General features: G+C 35.5%; 1 protein-coding gene across 1 annotated transcript; it reads left to right on the forward strand.

Annotated features, from left to right (window-relative positions):
- Positions 1-18427: 18427 nt before the first annotated feature.
- LOC121330206 (G-protein coupled receptor 4-like) lies at positions 18428-20874 on the forward strand. The gene is made up of 3 exons (XM_041276547.1): positions 18428-18646; positions 18874-18936; positions 19210-20874. The coding sequence occupies exon 3, from the start codon at positions 19364-19366 to the stop codon at positions 20240-20242; it is 879 nt and encodes a 292-aa protein (XP_041132481.1). The 5' UTR covers positions 18428-18646; positions 18874-18936; positions 19210-19363; the 3' UTR covers positions 20243-20874.
- Positions 20875-21411: the final 537 nt, after the last annotated feature.

A 21411-nucleotide genomic window follows, 5' to 3' on the forward strand; every position in this document is an offset into this window, starting at 1 on the left:
GCGAAGCTTTCTTCTAAAACCAAATCCTCAGATAAAGAGTTGCCTGTTACAGACATCTCATCGCTATGGATACCCAAAATGCACAACATCTCGCAAACGGGTGCTTTCCAAGTCAGCGCGCACATTGCCTCTTAATTGCTCGGTTGATTCTCTGCAGCCATCCGCTCCAACCGGGACTCCCAGGGTGAGTCTAAAACACAAAGGGGACCCCTGAATCTTTTCCAGCGTTTAAAGAAAAAATAAAGGGTTACGACACACATTGCTAAAATCATCCAATCACTGAGGACTACCATACAGTTGGGAGGACAGGCTTTTCCCACAACAAGCCCACTACTGATTTGTCTTAAAAGGAAGCATAATTTCAGCAAATATGTAGTGGGAGGGAGGACATACATACACAGAAATAAGGTGCTAAATTATTAATCATAAAACATAAATGAACAAATAATAAACTGAAGTGCAAAGTAATAGAAATATTTGTAAGTGAAAATTAAAATCAAACTTGCTTACAAATACAAAGAAATCCACCCTGTTACATAACCATGGAAAAAGCATGGTAAAAGTGCAAAAGTGCCATGGTAAAATTGTAAAAGGGACTGCACCATGTCTTCAAAAACAGCTGTAAAGCAGGTTGCTTCAGGCAAGTATTACATAAGATGAATGTTTATTTAAGACTATATAAAAGGAGAGGTAAGCCATGTTACAGAGTTGAAAGCTAAACATGCATGTGATTAGAGCGCAAATATAATAACAAAAAGCTGTTCTAGAAATAATGAAGGTACCGCTTTCATTGCTGTTTGTTGTAGCATATAAAGCTGATGTTATTTGCAGAGGATGATATCACGGGGGATCTATGTGCTGTAATGAATACTAATTGTTAAATTCCTGAATAATTAGAATATAAATGTAGCTATATATGTCCCCTACATAGCTCCAAATTCCAATAATGTTCGCCTGTGTATTGGCAAAATCATTCTTCACATCGTCACAGAGCTAGTTAAGATCCTTAGGCCTGGCCTGATGTGGAAAATGCACAAAGCAGGCACAGGTGTTCATGCAGGCTCTTTGTCTAATTTAGTGGTGGAGATACCACCTGGCTGTAATTATGATTGATAAAATGTAGGGAGAACACAGAAGAAGTTTTATTACATCACAGGGCCAGTTCTGCTACCTGCCTTGGAGAAGAAGGGATCCGAAGCAAGACTTTCATTCCTGACCAAATCAACAAGGTAGAGCTCTCAGTCAAAGATGCAGTCCAACTGACTCGAAGAAGGAACCGCGTTTGCTTACAATTGCCACATAATTAACTTTCTGTGAACTGATCAGGTGAGGTTTTGCTTAATTACAACATACTGAAGCTTCTGTTAACTAAAACCATGGTGTTTCCTGGACTTACATCATAACAACCTTACTGTTGCAGTCTGGTGATGTTCGTCTGAGAATTACCACATAGGTAGTTTTTGCTGACTGTCCTTTACTTGAGTTAACTTCTGTATTTTTTTGCATGATTTCAGTAATTCATTGTAGGTTTATTAGCTGTCAACACACTGTAACCACATAGCATGACCGTATAGAGTGGCATCGGTTAAAGATAAGTTGTCAGTTCTCAGACGAAAATAAATATAGCAATCAAATTCCACAAAATTGTTTTCAACCACAACATGAGGTCATGTGTTGTTGAACCCAGCCTTTGCAGTGTGAAATCCAGAATCAAGACTCTGCCTGACAACTCCTCACCTATTTAACATCCCCTGACCGTTAACCAGGATCTATGAGGATTTTTACGCAGAGACAATATTTAAAGAATAAGTTGGGAAACCCAGGTAATATTTGAATTTATTTCCAGCTAGTAACAGGTTAATATTGCTACCAAGGTGCAGACTCCAGTAGTATAAACAGTTTTGTGTGTGTGGGTATAAGTGTCAGGGAATGAGTAAGTAAAGAATGTGATATTTCAAACATAAGCATGACACACTTAAATTTGACCAAAGCTGATCTTCATTGCACAGCTAAGTGTGGGAAGACAGGAGGATTCTGAAGAGGTGCAGTAAGGTCATTTTGCTTTTATTTCCTATGCACTACATTTACATTTATTGAGTGTTAGCCATTCTTATTTTACATTGCAGTTACATCTGTATGAATACAAAAAGCACTTTTTTTTTTTTTTTTTTTTTTTTTGGATACGTTTTTGCACAGCTTTATTTTGGGTTACATAGCAGACTAAAATCTGAAGGGTCTTTGAGACTTAAAATATATGAACATACAGCATCAAAGTAAATATAATTGTTTTAACTTAACATTTTTTGTTTTTATAGAGTAAGAAATTGTGTCCTTACCAATGGCAGAAAGCCTTTCTCAAGATATATATGACATTATTAACAGAACAGAGAAAAACAACAGCTCCACAGAATGCCCATATTTTCCTGATTTAGATTTTGTTTATACATTTGTGCCTCCCTACAGTAAATCCTCACTCACTAGTGTAGGGTTAGGCTATTCAATGAACTTGTGGTATCCTAACTACTTTGTCGAAGCATATTACAGTGCAATGTTATTAACAGACAAACAAGGTTAGTGCTTAGTAGACTATATGAGCTGTTAAATGCTAACGGAAATGAGCTGGCTTATACATTTGTTTTTTATCTTATCAGCCAAATGGGATCATCACTCATACATTTGTATTTCAACACAGGAATTCTACCAAAAGCACTAACCACTGCAGCTGCCCTTGCGTTACCATTACAACTCTGTACAAAACCATTGCATTACCATTATAGTGCCACTTTATACAGTGGCCATTAAAGATACATGCTCATTGAGGCCATAGTGGAATATCAAACCTAGAGGGATTTACCAGATAAATCTTCACAATTTAATACATTCATAATCTATTTTGAGCAGGACTGTTTAGAAAGTGGGAGAGCTGAAGTCTACAATGCAAATAACAAGCAGCTATATCCTTCTCATTTTACCTTGTGGCCTATTAAGCAGAGAAAGCAATACAATTTGTGTTCAAAATTTGCATCAGTTTCTGCTTTATTGAAATAGTGCTTTTAATAAAAGCACCAAACATTAAAAAATAAATGAAGAAAAATAAAGCCAAGCAGAAAATGTTGTCTTAGCTTTGATTGTCTTCTTTCAATCCTAAATTAAAAAAGATCATTTTAATATTTTAATTACAAACTTGTAGAACCTCTAAGTGGATATAAAAGCAGTTTGATATCAATTCAGGAGACCAGCATCAAATTATGGCTTTAAAATAGTGAAACATTCGACACAAACCATGTGTCAGACATATTTTTATAAGTACATGCCTAAAGCACACATACTGTGTTGTTGCATTTAATTGCATTTATTTATTTATTGTTCAGATTGTGTCGTATGGACATTCACAAATTCAGATCAATCTCAAAATCCCATCATCTAACCATGCAAATGCGAGTTGATCTTTGGAAATACTTTAGATCAGGGGTCTCCAACCTTGGTCCTGAAGAGCTACTGGGTCTTCTGGTTTTTGTTTCAGCCGAGCTCTCAGTTTCAGATCTTTAGCCACTGATGATGTAAAGGCATCTATAAAACATGCAGGACTGGGGCTCTCCAAAAGCCACTGCAGGAACAATTTTTAGTGTGCTATGTAAAAATTAAACTAGAAATGATGTTTTGGTATTTGATACTTTTCATTGCATTTCCTTTGAATTTTCTTCTTTAATCTATCCCCGCTCACTTCTGCTTCTTCATAACTGTCCTCTTTTGCTTGTGTGTCGTTGTTTTGATTATTGCTGTGCAGAATCAAAAGCCGAGCAGTGTCCCATTCATCCATCAGAGAATTCAGCTCAAGTTTTGAGACATGTGCAACGTTAATGCCGTTCACCTCAATTAGACTGGGAGAAGACAAAATGTGCTCAACTGAAATTTCAGGGTGTTAATATTATAAAATGAATTTAATTGCATTTACAATGGCACCATGCTTCCAGAAACATTCAAAATACATTTAAGGGAGCTTCAGTGGTGCTGTATAAAGCTATAAAGTAATCTGAAATACTCTTATTTCAATTCTACCTGTTAAATAGGGGCCCTTGTTTCTTATGTGGAACCCCCTAACCCCTTTGTTAAAGAGACAGCTAATTTTAAATAAAAAGAAAACTGACAGCGCTTATAAACATATAAAATAAATTAAGAAAGTTGTATAGACTTTTGGGGATACACCACAAGCCTAATAAACAGACTTAGCAGAGACTCCTTCAACCTATATTTTTGAGACTATGGCTTTCCATTTCATTTAAACAGGGGTTGAAATAATTAATCTACATTGTAGCAGAGCTACATACAATGTTTACATTCATTCAGGATACACATGTGTTTGCACAAGTAGAATCTTATTAATATGATTTCATGAATGCTGTACTAATACATGTTTTAAATATATAATTTTATTATTATGCAACAAATCAAAATCTTATTTGTCCCCAATGCTGAGTTCAGCAACTTCACAAGAATTTATAGTAAATCAACCATCTGCCCCTGACTCAAAATCAAATTGTCGACTAGCTTGTGTTTCAATTTCAATCCGTGATCCTGATAATGTTCGGCTTTCCCAGTTGTCCTGGCATGTTATTCTACTTGATGACCTGTGTTTTTTACAGTATGAAAATGATCAATAAATTTTAAAAAAATGTCTTCATTAATTGGTGAAGCCAATCTATGAGAATCTCAAAAAGCAACCGAAAAAAAAAAAAAAAACAGGCCTATTTGCTGGAACAGTAATTGAGCTTAAATTTCCAACCAGCAGATCTCAGTGTCCCTAACATCAGTAGTAAAAAGTGAAAAAGTTGAAAATATTAAAGTCATGATTTAATATATAAAATACAATAAAAATAAAAAAAAAATAGATTTGTGTTGTGTTGTCGTTTTCTATTTTGTTTTAGCAGTTATGCTGGAGTATCTAACATGAGGCAATGCATACTTTTTCTCCTTCCCTAAAAAAAAATTTGTTCTGCCCTTTAGTCTAATAGATTTCAGCTTTGATCAGGTACTGGTAACACAATTCTCCTCCAGAAATGGGTATTTGGCAACACACATATAAATACAACGTAGGGAGATGGTCACATAAAAAATCCTAATTGGTTCAATGTATACGTACAACGACTGCAACAAAAAAAACACGGTCTAACAAAGCACATTTAATGGCTGGCATTTATATCAAAGCATCTTAAGAACATAAGAACATAAGAAAGTTTACAAACGAGAGGAGGCCATTCGGCCCATCTTGCTCGTTTGGTTGTTAGTAGCTTATTGATCCCAGAATCTCATCAAGCAGCTTCTTGAAGGATCCCAGGGTGTCAGCTTCAACAACATTACTGGGGAGTTGATTCCAGACCCTCACAATTCTCTGTGTAAAAAAGTGCCTCCTATTTCCTGTTCTGAATGCCCCTTTGTCTAATCTCCATTTGTGACCCCTGGTCGTTGTTTCTTTTTTCAGGCTGAAAAAGTCCCTTGGGTCGACACTGTCAATACCTTTTAGAATTTTGAATGCTTGAATTAGGTCGCCACGTAGTCTTCTTTGTTCAAGACTGAACAGATTCAATTCTTTTAGCCTGTCTGCATATGACATGCCTTTTAAACCCGGAATAATTCTGGTCGCTCTTCTTTGCACTCTTTCTAGAGCAGCAATATCTTTTTTATAGCGAGGTGACCAGAACTGCACACAATATTCAAGATGAGGTCTTACTAGTGCATTGTACAGTTTTAACATTACTTCCCTAGATTTAAATTCAACACTTTTCACAATGTATCCGAGCATCTTGTTAGCTTTTTTTATAGCTTCCCCACATTGTCTAGATGAAGACATTTCTGAGTCAACAAAAACTCCTAGGTCTTTTTCATAGATTCCTTCTCCAATTTCAGTATCTCCCATATGATATTTATAATGTACATTTTTATTTCCTGCATGCAGTACCTTACACTTTTCTCTATTAAATGTCATTTGCCATGTGTCTGCCCAGTTCTGAATCTTGTCTAGATCATTTTGAATGACCTTTGCTGCTGCAACAGTGTTTGCCACTCCTCCTACTTTTGTGTCGTCTGCAAATTTAACAAGTTTGCTTACTATACCAGAATCTAAATCATTAATGTAGATTAGGAATAGCAGAGGACCTAATACTGATCCCTGTTGTACACCACTGGTTACCACACTCCATTCTGAGGTTTTTCCTCTAATCAGTACTTTCTGTTTTCTACATGTTAACCACTCCCTAATCCATGTACATGTGTTTCCTTGAATCCCAACTGCGTTCAGTTTGAGAATTAATCTTTTGTGCGGGACTTTGTCAAAAGCTTTCTGGAAATCTAAATAAACCATGTCATATGCTTTGCAATTATCCATTATTGATGTTGCATCCTCAAAAAAATCAAGCAAGTTAGTTAGACACGATCTCCCTTTCCTAAAACCATGTTGACTGTCTCCCAGGACCCTGTTACCATATAGGTAATTTTCCATTTTGGATCTTATTATAGTTTCCATAAGTTTGCATATAATAGAAGTCAGGCTTACTGGTCTGTAGTTACCTGGTACCACCCCTGTGTTAAGAGACTGCTGCATGATCTTTGTTAGTGGTTTGTAAATTACTTCTTTTATTTCTTTGAGTACTATTGGGAGGATCTCATCCGGCCCAGGGGATTTGTTTATTTTAAGAGCTCCTAGTCCCTTTAACACCTCTGCCTCAGTTATGCTAAAGTTAATTAAAACTGGATGGACATGTGGGGCATGTTGTCAGTATCTTTCTTTGTAAAAACTTGTGAAAAGTAATCATTTAATATATTTGCTATTTTTTTTTCTTCATCTACGATTTTGCCATTTGTATCTCTTAAACATTTAATCTCCTCTTTGAATGTTCGCTTGCTGTTGTAATATTGGAAAAACATTTTGGAATTGGTTTTAGCTCCCTTAGCAATGTTCATTTCTATTTCTCTCTTGGCCTTTCTAACTTCCTTTTTGACTTGCGTTTGTAGTTCCATGTACTCTTTCTGCGTACTTTCTTTTTGGTCCTTTTTTAATGCTCTGTAAAATGCCTTTTTTCACTGAATATTTTTTTTAATTGATCTATTAAACCATTTTGGCAATTTAGTTTTACATTTAGATTTGTCTACTTTAGGGATGTAATTGTTTTGCGCCTCTAGTACTACATTTTTGAAGAATAACCATCCTTCTTCTGTGGGTGTTTTCTCTATTTTACTCCAATCTACTTCTGTTAGTCTCTGTTTCATACCTTCATAGTTTGCTTTTCTAAAATTGTAAACCTTAGCTTTAGTCATTACTTTTGGGGTTTTAAAAAACACTTCAAATGAGACCATGTTGTGGTCTGAGTTTGCCAGTGGTTCTCTGACCTCTGTTTTAGTTATTCTGTCTTCGTTATTTGAAAAGACTAAATCAAGGCATGCCTCCCCTCTAGTCGGTGCCTTGACAAATTGTGTTAGGAAGCAGTCATTTGTCATTTCCACCATTTCAATTTCATCCTTTGTGCTACCCACCGGGTTTTCCCATTTTATATGGGGGAAGTTGAAATCCCACATTAGTATGGTTTCTCCTTTGCTACACGCATTTCTAATGTCATTGTATAACAGATTATTTTGCTCACCATCTGAATCTGGCGGTCTATAGCATGCTCCTATTATTATTCCCTTTGAATTTTTGTCCGTTATTCTGACCCATATTGATTCGGTTTTATTTTCTTTGTCCAGGTTTAACACCTGGGCTTCAAGACTGTTTCTTATGTATAGCGCTACCCCTCCTCCTCTTCTGTCCTGCCTGTCTTTCCTATACAGTGTATACCCACAAATATTATATTCGTCCCCATCACTCTCAGACAACCAAGTTTCTGTAACACCTATCACATCATAGTTACCTGTTAGTGCAGTAGCTTCAAGTTCTAGAATTTTGTTTCTGATACTTCTAGCATTTAGATAAATACATTTAATGGTTGTCTTACCTGAGTTGTTGTTCTTGTTTTGATGCGGTCTCCCTTCTGTTTTTTTGTTGATTTCTCCCCCCTTCCTTTCTAGTTTAAATGCTTCTGAACCTGCTCGAGGATCTTTTCTCCAAGTAGACTGGTTCCCTTGTTATTTAAGTGCAGTCCATCCCGTCTATACAGATAGTCCTAGTTGTAGAATGTGGTCCAGTGATCAAGATAGGTGAAGCCTTCCCGTGTGCACCACATCTTCAGCCATGCGTTTTGATTAATTATTTCCAGCTGTTCATATGGTCCTTTGCAAGGACATCTTAGCTACCTTTAGAATGGTATTTGCTTCATCTGGGGTCAAAGCCCTCAACGCAGAACAAGTGCTTCCCTGATAAATACACTACAGTTTTTCAGAACTTTTTGCGATTCTTGTGATACCTTTAGGTGAAATGCTACTGGACAACATCAAAAACAACATACATTTAACTGGTAACTTTACCTTACCTCAACTCTCCAAACTATAGAACTCCTTGGCTTGATTTTTACATAGACATTCCTTGAGTTTACTTAATCAGTTATCCAAATTCATATATTTTAAAAATAGCTGGGGGGGGCTCTGTTTTTGTTTGTATTTTTTTGTACGTTACATTTCCTTCCTTGCTGCGTGAGAATGCTTAAAAGATTATTGGAAATCATGTGGAAATGCTAGTACACAAATATGTTTACATTAATCAACTAGAAGATCATAAAAACACAGTTTTAAATAATCATGTTGACTTTTCTTTAACAGAATGTGTTTCTTACATTTTCCATAGTTTGTACAGACACTTACAGGCTCCTCAAAGGCATTTAATTTATTGTAGATAAAACATGAATTTTAGAAAATTATTTTAGATGTTCAACACACAATAAAAACATGATAATGGATCTCAATTGTAGGTCCAAGCTTAATTATTTAGATCATTCTCCATAAAACTCTTCACCTTGTGTAAATCCTTCATTGTGTACCTGGCACAGATGCAAATACATTAGTTCAATGGGGACAGTATTTACTTGCCCTAAGGTAAATGTTTTCTCTTCAACCAGACAGCTTTCATTAACAAAAAACAATTATACAATACATTCATTTACGTCCATTCCACAAAAAGGTTTTGATATGACAAGCAAAACAACTAACAACAAATGGGACACATTATACTTACTCCATCATAAACTGATGCTTAACTGTGTTTTTGAAAAAGGCCATTTAATTTACTGGTGTAGTACTCATTTTCCCCTCTGGAGGACAGCTCTCTAGCACGTTGAAGTTTAATCAAATAGAAATATTGAAAAATAATAACAGAATACATAATTGCTTGGTTTGAGAATGTATGTGTGTGTGTGTGTGTATATATATAGATAGATAGATAGATAGATAGACGGAAAGCATCAGCTGATGATTTGCCATGCTTTGATGCTTTGTAACAGATTTCCATCCAGTAATTTAGCTCCCCAACTTGTGTCACAATTTTACACTGAGGGCTGGGGTGTGTATTGTACTTGATAGAATTCATTGGCACACAGCACAAATATGATAGAATACAGCAGTTAAATGAATTCCAATTGGGCAAAGACTTTTACCATACAGGTATATCAATTGAATTTTTTTTTTTTTTTTTTTTTTTTCAGAAATCGTGATGAAAGTAATTTAGAGCATGCTGAGTTGTTTACAGTAACCAACATAGCTCAGAGGTGCTAGCGCTTCTGCCCTGGTGCTTGTTGATCAGTGCTTTCACAATGACATACATTTTTAAATCTGCTCCTAACCCCTTAACAAATAAAGATGTCCATCTTTGGGTCAGTGAGCTTGCTAAAGATTGTTGTAGCTATTGACTAAGGTATAGCTTGCAATAAACATTGACATGAAATTATATTAATGTCCAAAACAGACCAGAAACATGAGCAGCCATGCAAGAAATAAGTCTCTAGTCCATAATATTTCACTGATATCCAGTAATGTGTTTTTTAAGGTTTGTGTGGAAGTTAAATAACTACATATACAACTGGTACTGCAAAGCCCACACATGTAATTATATACCCTATTATAGCAATACATTCAGTTATAAAGTATTGCTCATAGCATTTAGTAAGTTTGACATAAGGAATCTGACCCAATACAAGAACTACCCATCCAAAAATGCTAACGCACACAGCAGTTTTGAAAGTGCGAATCTTTCTTGATTTTAAGGGGAGGACAATAGCCAGGTAGCGCTCCACAGCACTACAGCACACAAAGCAAATGCTGGCATGCATGTTCATAAAAAACAGAAACCCACTGAACTGACATGCCACTTCCCCAGGTTTCCAATTGTGACCTTGCACAATGTAGATTATCCATAAAGGCAAGGTGGATGAGTAACGCAGGTCTGCGATCATCAGATTGATCACATGCACAGGTATTGTGCTGAGAGCCTTGGTAACCTGATACAATCCCAAGATGGCAAGAGTTGATTGGAAATCCAATGGTTAAAACACAGCTGTATGCCACCATAAACAGTAGTTTATCTGAGGTGTCTTATGCACTGCAGTTTGAGCTGTTCATTCTGCAGCTGGGTATGCCAATTCCAATTGAAAATGCAGAAGAAAACACTTGTAAATATTATTTGATTAACCTGTGCAGCATGTTCGGATGTGCAGCATTACATACTGTGCGCTGAGAGGATTCTCTTACAAAACATTTCCCCTTTGTAAATATTTACTGTGTTTACTTTAACAAAATGGAGCCAGGCACGATATAAAATGAAGTACCTTGGTATTTTTTGCTATGAAAAACTTTCAAAAGTGGTTCCTTTTTATTTAAAAATATTTCAAATTATTTCTTCAATTAATCTCTGGCTAGATAATGAAATGACACCAAAGTAAAGCAATTATGGAATCCAAATTCTTACCTAAATATTGAAGGAGCCAAAGGTCACCCTAAGAAGTGTCCAGAGAGAAAGCCTACACAAAGATTGTCCCTGACAAATATTAGATTTGAAAGAACCCACGATAAATTAAAAAAAATAAATAAAATACATGGGAATCAATGATCTGTAATCATGTGGTCAAATGATATGTAAAATACATTTAATTGCATGGATATGTCTGTAGTCTATCTATTGCCATCATTAAATTGAACTTAACTGAAAGAATCAATCAAATGTAAAACAGCTGTGTACCAACTGGCAAGTCTACAGTATGTCAAAGCATGCTGTCTCATTAATATGGCCAAAGGTTCCAAATGGTAACAGTGAAACAGTTTTTCTTTTTTTACTGGACAATATCAGTACTGGGAATGAAATGAGAAAATCTTAGATATCAGATGTATAACAAACATTAGTCAATAATACAAAGCTCTCTGTCTCTATACAGCAGACTCATTGCACATAATAAAAACAAAGCACTGTGATGAACAAAACAAAGAAACACTAATAAATCAGCCACAGGTTTACTCGCCATTTTGTCAAACTTTTAGTAGCTGAGCTTCTGCCTCCCTAATTCCATAGAATACCAATAGTCACCACAAGAGAGAAGCTGGAAGAAACGGAGTGCTTAATGAATTAGTCAGCACACAAGAAGGACGGTATAATATTTAATATTGATTCATAAAATATACAAATGGATAGGCAATAATACAGGTAACATCATGAAACCATTGATAACGATATATTTAAAATACATGTATTATATAATAAAGGTATCAATTTAAGGGCTTTATTGATTTAACAGAGCAGTTAAAACAAGATAATCAGTGTGTGTGTGTGTGTGTGTGTGTGCTCACAATTTCAGATAGTCAGATTAGCTTTGGTTTTACAAATCTGAGGTGTACTTACTAGCTGAATGTCAAATCAGATGATGAGTTTTTTTTTATACTGTGCCATATTAATGTGGCTGTTTGCTATTTTATGTCTTCCACGTTGACATATGCTAAGCTAGTGACTCAACAGAGTTTCATCTCTGTGGTACATTATCTTGAATATAAAAAGAAAAAATGTTGAATGTTGAAAGCAAGGTACATTCCATTTCAAACAGCGCAGATAAAAACACTCAGCAGTTTGTTGGCAGACCACGATATGTTTTTACATGATGATGCTGAAAAAAAAGTGTGGTTAAATCTTGACGCAATACTGATTTTAGTCATATCAAGTCAATGATTAACTATTACTGTTTATTTAACATTGTTTATTAGGCTCCTTTTTTACCATTCCAAGTGAAACTCCTGAAGAAACAACTGCTTGCATTTGTGTGGATCGCTGTTCTCCACAGTCTAAGAAAAGCAGTAATCCTCACAAATCCAAGCAGCTGTTTCTTCACTGGTTTCACTTTGAATGGTTCGTTAGCCTGATCAACACAAATGACCTTCATCTGATTGTCAGCACCCAGTTTCTCTGGAGGGCTGCATCTGAAAAAAAAATCTGTTGTGTTTTGTTTAAATTTTTTATTTGTTAATAAACACAATGCAGTTATACCCCAGTCTGCTATTGCAGTCTCCATTCATTTCCTGGCCTGATGTCACCACCAGCCAACCTTGTCACACTCCCATAGCTCAGATGTTTCTTACACACAGAACCCACAGACTTGTGCAATGGCCTGCAGCAGTATTCACTTATAACACAGCATATGTTATCCAAAACAAAAGCATTCAACAAGACTCAATTATTTACATATCTCTACAAAATATTTTTGTAGTGCACACACCTGTACTGTGAATGTTGTAACCACAGTACTCACAGTGTCCCTGTTTAAACTCCATTGTATTTGTTATATTACTGCAGTGGTCACATACTGTATATGAGGCCTGTGCGCAGCAACCAATTCCAGGAACCTACCTTGAGGCTTGAAGCATCCCTATATTTTTGTTAATACAGTAATGAACTTTTTTTTTCTCATATTTACTACTGTTTGTTGAGTAGAGCACTGATAAAAACATTTAAGAGGTTACTTGTTGCCAAAGTGCAGTTTGTATTTGTTCCAATCACACCCAGAAAAACAATGTCATTCTTATTTAGGGTTTTGCTTTGAGAAATGGTTGCGCACAGTTGCCATGTAGTGTGAAGGAACTTCTCATAACTATTGGCACTATTTAATGTGTACAGTATAATAATTGATTGAAAATGTTATACAAAAAACTGAAATTTGATCGAATTGTATTTTATTATTTTTTTCAAAATAGGCCAAGGTAACACTATGTAACACAATTTTTGTTCCTGGGTAGTAAGTGTTATTTCCTAATTGCTTATGCCTCAAGAGTATAGAAAATGGCTATTATTCCCCACAGACTTTGCTTTTGTGACCAGGACAGTGATATTTCAAAATATCACTATTTCCAATGGGAAAACGGGCAAATGTGTGTCTTTTCGTTCACATAAAGTCAGAAAAAAACAACATATGAATCCAAATTAACATGTATTTGTACTAAAGTAATACAAAAATGACTACAAAAGATTTAGAAGTGAGTAGTTTTTCCAGATTTACGATTATACTGTAAATACAGAAAAACTCTCGATAAATCTCGAAAAACTACTCACTTCTAAATCTTTTGTAGTCATTTTTGTATTACTTTAGTACAAATACATGTTAATTTGGATTCATATGTTGTTTTTTTCTGACTTTATGTGAACAAAAAGACACACATTTGCCCGTTTTCCCATTGGAAATAGTGATATTTTGAAATATCACTGTCCTGGTCACAAAAGCAAAGTTTGTGGGGAATAATAGCCATTTTCTATACTTTTGAGACATAAGCAATTAGGAAATAACACTTACTACCCAGGAACAAAAAAAAAAAAAAAAATTGTTACACGATGTAATCAGAACATCAAAATATGTTTAAATGCAGGTGATTTGTATCAGTTTCTGCAGGACACATGTTGGATAAACATCTACAAATCCCAGTGTACATCTGATAAATACTTCTGTCAAATCAGCTGTGTCTATAAACCACTTTTAGGGTCAACGAAATAATGTTTATAAAGTTGAAAAAAGACTGATTACATAAAACTTGTGAAACAAAAACATGCAGTGCAGTGAAATACAAGCTTGCATTTAAACACAAAGCCTTATTTTGAAGACCGGGAGACGCAGTTTGAGGTAACTCTGTTATATCAGACTCCATCTTCCCTGGTGTACCATGCAGTGGACTGAAACCTAGTCTCCTGAAACTAAGTTCCAAGCCACAAAGTGCCCCTGTGTTTTTTCACATACATACAACAAAATCACTCTGTTTGTCCACCTTGAGGAAGGTACTGTATTCATAACTTTAAACGCCCAATCATAATACTTTTAGCAATACAGTACCAATGCTAAAAAGAAACTTCCCGACTGCCATCTCTAGACTTTGTATAATAGTATTCTGATACTATGAAGAAGACATTGAGTCTGCAAGGGCTCTAACAAGACATCGACATAAAAGTAGGAAAGCAAAATTAAGTTGTTTTGCTGTTAAGAATCTCTTTGGCTATTGGTTAAAGACCTCTAGGTCTGAAGTAAAACAGATCCTGTGAATATCTGTTGTTGGTGTAGTTCTCTGCCAGCCAAAGCATTAGTTAGCTTATAGCATGGGTAGAAGCTGGCTACATATGTGGGTGCCACGACCATATAAGTGCAAAGTGTGAGTCTACCCATAAAATAGACTCGGGGGGGGGGGGGGGTTGCATGAGACAAAACATGCATTGCACCTTATTTACATGCATGTACTTATATCACCAACCACAAGCTTCTTTCCATCCATTGTATGCATATGTGGATTTGCATGGCTCTTTCCAGAACTAGGCTTTCAGATGGCTTGGGATGGTCTGCATACTACAGAAATCAATTCATCCTTTGGATTAAAATGAAATGAGAACAAAACAGGATAAAAGCAACTTGAATGCTAAAAAGATGGAAGTAAGAAACAGTGTATGTGAACACTTTGTTTTATCCGATAGCCTACTCGGTATTTTTAATCTTTGGGTTTCCAGCAAATTGTTCGTCTTTCTATATCGCCTGGATTTTGGCACTGAGGGGAAATGAGGTAGCGGTCTACCTGGTAAATCTCTGTGTTTTGGATCTTTTGTATATTTTAACTCTGCCTGTTTGGATTCAGAATTCCCTCAGACCTCATGTGGGCAACACACTGTGCAGTTTGACTTATTTCATCATGGATAACAGCTTCTACGTTGCTGCCTCATTCCTCTGTTGCATCTCTGCAGATCGTTACTTAGCAGTGGTAATAATAATAAACCTCCTATGCCGGAAAAGGTTGCCATTGTAAATCTGATAAGGTGTATCACAGGATTCCTTTTACCCTTGCTTTTAATGGGTTTTTTTTTCTATATGAGAATTTGAAAGGCTCTTTTTGCCAGCACCGGGACTGAAGACAGTGAGAAAAGGAAAATCATGAGGCTTCTGTTTCTTTTGTTGATGACTTACCTAACCCTAACCCTAACCCTAACCCTACCAGACAATAATGCTCCTGTGAAGCATTTGGGAACCCCGAAACTGAGCTTTTGCTGAACAAATGAGACACCCATATCTTCTCTGTGTAGCCCTGACCACATTAAATAGTGTGTTGGACCCAGTTTTTTACTGTTTTGTGAGTGAATCCACTAAAACTGAAATAAAGACATTGCAGCAGTCTTTGAAGAGGAAGCTTAAGAATATGCCTTCTTTCAAAAAATCACTGTCTACTTCCACTGTACATACAGTAAACCTTAGATTCATCCCTGTTGAGAACCACAAGCTATATATTTTATATATTTTATAGTTAAAATACTCTGTCAATGTGCTGTATTTATAAGATTGTTCTTAAACAAATAATAAATAGCTTGTTATTGATGCTGAAACATTGGGTTTTACTTTCCATCTTTTGTATGTTTTTTTAATTTATTTGTTAATAAAAATTGTCATGCTTACAATTACTGTTCATACTACAATGTACACAACACTTATTGTTGGTAAACCTCATTAAAAAAAAAAAAATTAAAAATCTACTTAATTGTACTGTAGAAGCATGGTAAAAGCAAAATTCTCTGCAAAATATATTTGCAAAGAAATTGATTTTCACTCATAAAATACATTCCCCATGACATTAAATGGGGGGAAATGTCATATTTGAACAATGGTGTATGTGCATGTGACAGAATCCACTGTCAAGTGTGCAGTACAGTATATTTAAACTGTATTCCCTGTAACTTGATAGTGCTGAACGGGGTGGTTGTTTAGGTCTGTGGCAGTCCTCTGCTGTGTACAAATGCCACATGCGGCATTGAGATAGAGAGATCACTGATGAAAGTTAATTTGCACGTAGAGAGGTGTAACAGAATTGGGGAATGAGACACACCTGCCAGTAATCTTTATAAGAATGTCAAAGTGGGCCTGATGGGGTTACATTCTGGCCAAAACTGTCCCAGTTTGTGGTTGCCTAAAGCAGACAATGAAAACCCTAGAAGACATTGTATATTAAAATAGTTTTTTATAGAGAGGTCTTGTTTAGAACATTATTTCCTCTGGCATGTCCATCTAGGTGTGGAGTTTTGATTGAATATAGCGCCATTTGATTGAATCCACCCCTTTACACTAGTGGCATTATTAGTGCAAATATGGACCATATCATTCTAGATAAGCATGGCTTTTAGGTAATGAAGGAACAGTACCATGCAAATCGAAGTCTGTTAACAACAGTAAGAAAGACCATAAATGACCATGAAATATTTGCTGTTTAATTAACTACTCAGCTTTATATTAGCTCAGACGCTCAACATTACTTAGTAACTCATGTGTACACCATTGAATCTGAAGATGCAAATGCCATGTGTTGAGCCATGAAATCTGGGTGAACTTGAACAATCCCAAAGCAGTGATTTTTGATTAAATAATAATTTGGAGAGTATCAATTCATAAACTAAAAGCCCAGACAATTCATGTTTGTATGGTTCAGATAACAGTATATACTAATTTGACTGAATTACTGTCCGTATTGTACTGTTCTAGATTTTGCAGAGCTGTTAAGGCGATACATAACGTCATCTAAGGAAAGTAATTCTCCAATTCTCCTAAAACATATTGTATTCTGCATGAGAAATACAATTTCTAGTAAATAATGCCATCTAGGGTCATATACCTGATCATGTAATTCATACCATAAATGAGTAAATGGGGTGTACAGATTTCACACGCATGTATATGCAAACTTGATCATTATCATCTGCTCATTGCACCTGCTGTTCTTATGTTGGCTTTTCAATGCAAATATATAAATATTTGGAAAACAACTATCAAAGACCCACTGTCCAGTAAACAATAACGCAAAGGTGTATGATTTGTTCAGAAAGTTCAGCCAAAGTGCAGGTCCTAATCTGTAAGATCTGTATACAAGTAGATGGAAGAGTTGCCTTTTTTTAAAGTGTTGGGTATAATACATAATTATGCTTGTTTTTATCAGTCTAAAGAAGCACAGTTCACTGTAGTTTGGACTAAAACTGACTTGACATACAACCTTTATTTTGTATGAACATATTTTATAGCTTTAAATTAAAGACATACCATGTCTATTGACAATTCAGACCATAAAATGAACCGTACATAATATTTGGACTTGTTTAACCACAGGGACAACACAGAACAGGTGAATGCAGTGCCCTTCCTCTCCAAATATGGCCACCAGCATCTTACTATGTGTGCGTGTGCGTGCGTGCGTGCATGCGTGCTAACAGATTGTGGCTCTATAGTATGTCTCCAATTCGCACTTCAAGTTACAAATACTTTCCTTGCTGTATTGTCATTTACCAGCAGATGGCACCCTTTGTACAGTAAATGAGGTAAATGAGACAATACAGTATACAATACAGTATTTAGTTAGAATTAAATGATTGGAGGGACAATTCATGTTGAGTTTGTCAAATTAGTAATAAAAATAAATTCCACCCCCATATATATATATATATATATATATATATATATATATATATATATATATATATATATATATATAGATATATATAGATAGATAGATAGATAGATAGATAGATAGATAGATAGATAGATATAGACACACACACACACACATCTCACAAAAGCTGATCATAAAAGAATGAGCAGGTTATGTATCAGCAGGATGAGTCTTAATATTGAAATACTGCAACAGGCTAAAACAACAGGCCATGTGAGAACTTCTATTCATTGCATGTGTGCAACACCACAGAATTCTATTCAATAAAATATAGCACTGTCAAACATCGCAATCACACTGTTGAAGAGATATATACTTTACACTATCTGAAAGATCTTGAAAAGTTCAATTACAGAACAAAAGGAAGAATGCAAAGTTGCACCCTCCAAAGTTACAATGTGTAAAACTCAAAATTAGGACATGCACCATGGTCTTGAACCGATTTGCCAGTTTGTTTTCTTGTAACATGTTTTCAAAATTGTAGGTCAGTCTTTGGTCAAACCCTTTAACGGAAGGGTGTGCAATTCAAACAACACATTTGCATTACTAATCTGAAAAAAATATGCAACGCTTCCTCATTTTGTCTCTTTCTTTTCTTTGTTCCTCTAAATTGTCCCAAATGTTAACGTTAAATTATCTGGTTTGCTGAATACACTCAATAAAATATGGATATGGATAAAATAAACTGGATCGGTTATCTATAAGATTTGGAACAGCAGAACCAACATCAACAGTTCAGGAGAAGGTGAGTGAAAATAATTGAAGTCATTTCCTTTTTAAAACGTTAACCTAGAAGACATGTATTTCATTATGAAACTATGACATTTAGAAATCCTAAAAGATACTTAATACATGCAATGACAACATGTTTTTGTTTTGAAGGCAGGTACAGAAACAAATGGGTCTGTTAAATGTATGCTTGTTGACATATTGTTGTTTTTAAAGGAAGTGGTGTTTAAAATCTTATTTTAGACCAACATGGCGATAAGGCAGTTTTAGCAGCAGAAAGGGCAAGCGATAAGGGACAAGAAACAGGTATCAACTTTCTAATTGATTTCTCTGATGTATGTTTATTTATTTACTGGTATTTAATAGCACAGATATCTGTATTTACTACTGAGTTTTGTATTTGGTATATACAAATTCTACAATACTTTGTAACCCTGGAAGCATAGTGTTGCCAGTCAGAATAGATCATTTTTTCTCTATGTAATAATAATTACTGTAGTTTTTACACTGTTGGTATTTATACATATTCTGCAATTGTTTCTTTGGATACTTCCTCTGCTTTATCTGTTTTTGTTCCAGAAGTCGGGCGGGAAAAACACTATATTTTACACATTTCCTCGAAGATTGGAAACCAGAAGATCCTGTTTCAATGTCCTTGAATAATACTACAAATTGTTTCATTAAGAATGATCTTGATAATTTTTTATTCCCTTTAGTGTATATCATTGTCATTATGATAAGCATTCCAACAAACTCGTTATCACTATATGTGTCCTACAAACATATGAAAAGGGGAAATGAGCTTGGCATCTACCTCTTCAACTTATCAGTGGCAGATCTGCTTTACACGCTGACTTTGCCATTATGGGTGGATTACTCTATGCATCATGACAACTGGACACATGGGCCTCATCTATGTAAGTTGTGCAGCTTTCTGATGTACACAAACTTTTATACTAGTGCAGCCTTCCTGTGCTGCATATCAATAGACAGATACTTGGCGGTTGTTTATCCGTTAAGATTCTATGTTTTGAGAAAAGTAAGAACTGCAGTTTACGTCAGTGGACTAATCTGGGCTATTGAATTGTCAAGTAATATTATTATATTGTGGAGTGAAGAGACTCACAATGACAACTTGAGCCATGTGCTCTGCTACGACAAATATCCTTTGGAAGAATGGAAAGCTAAGCTTAATTATTGGCGGTTCTTTATAGGCTTCCTGCTGCCAGCAGTGCTAATGATATTTTGCTGTCAAAGGATTTACAAAGCTATCAAAAGTAATATAGCCACCCAAGATCATGATAAGATAAAAATTAAAAAGTTGCTCTTAAGCATCGTGGTAGCTTTTTTAATTTGCTTCTCTCCTTACCATGTTGTTATGCTGATTAGGAGCATAATCGAACCACACATGTGCGAAGTTGCCAAGAGACTGTTTGTGCCCTACAAAATAACCTTGGCTCTATCAAGTTTCAACTGCATTGCCGACCCCTTTCTCTATTCCTTTGTAAGTGAAGGTGCCAGAACAGACATGCTCACTGCTGTCTTGGTTTTCAAGAAAAAGTCTAGTGGACTGAATGACATAAATGCAGAATCAGTTGAAAAAGAAGGATAATTTGTTTACACGCCTTCTGTAAAGGATGTTGTAAGATGTGTTTTTATTATTATTATATATTGTGAAATATACCAGTTTTTTTTCTATAACCTAAAAGATTTTTTTTTTGGAAAAAATACTAGTGGTTTACCAAAATAATACCAGTGTATTGCCCTGAAGAACCTCGGAAAGCCATTAGTAGACTGCATAATTTCCAGCAATGGCAGCACAATGGATATGGAACCAATGTTTCACAGTTTCCACAGCTGGTTCATACCATTGTGATGCCATTGGTGTGTGAATATATTAAAATGTAACAAATGTGATTCCTTTTCACCAGTTACTCACACCATTGTAGCAGCCATTGTACTGTTGTTGCCTTTCAGGATAAAACCATTGCACTGCCATTGTAGTCCTGCACTGTCATTGAAAATAATTGCTAATATAATGATAACACCACCATGGCTATAGCAGTGATATTAGTTTGAATTGAATTCCTGCCTTATTTTTTTGTATATATTGTTACACTGTCTAGTTGAACATCTCACATTTTGTTAAAAAATATTACATGTACATTGTGTTGAGCACTGTAATGCAAAACTGATGTGGGCAATTGACTTTGCCTGTATTAAAAATAAATCATATTTTCCGTATATTGTTCTTTATTGTATGATTTATTTATTTATTGTTTCCAAGGAGATCGTTTTAAATACCCATTTATGAATTAGCAATATATGCTATTCAAATATGCAGACGAAATGAGGATGAACTGTAAAGAAGACCAGATCACATGTTAAATATTTTAAATCGAGAGAGTTGTATCCTTGCACACAATCTAGTGTCATGCAGATTGACAGATTTTGGATCCACGGAGAGGTAAATCCTTAAAATAGACTGTTCTTTGAATCTTTCTCTTCCTTTTTCTCTTCCTCATGTTTTGCAACAGTAGTGTGCGGTGTCATTAGCTGTGTAGCCAAGATATGAAAACAGAGAAAGAAATGGGAAGCTGGTTGTAAATGATTTTATGCCAATAACCAAAATCCTACTGAGTTAGTGAAGTGAAACTTCTCATATGAATGATGTCTGTATTCTACACTTCCAGGCAAGATGAGCACGATCAGGCTTACATTTCAACCTCTTAACGGCACGCTGCTCTTTATTAGCTTTACAAACTGAGTGAAAGTGAAATA

The sequence above is a fragment of the Polyodon spathula genome, chromosome 17, assembly GCF_017654505.1.
Source record: "Polyodon spathula isolate WHYD16114869_AA chromosome 17, ASM1765450v1, whole genome shotgun sequence".
Taxonomy (NCBI): domain Eukaryota; kingdom Metazoa; phylum Chordata; class Actinopteri; order Acipenseriformes; family Polyodontidae; genus Polyodon; species Polyodon spathula.

Bases quoted from the DNA above. Each gene is read 5' to 3' on its own strand.
- LOC121330206 (XM_041276547.1), top strand. From the start codon at position 19,364: ATGATAAGCATTCCAACAAACTCGTTATCACTATATGTGTCCTACAAA.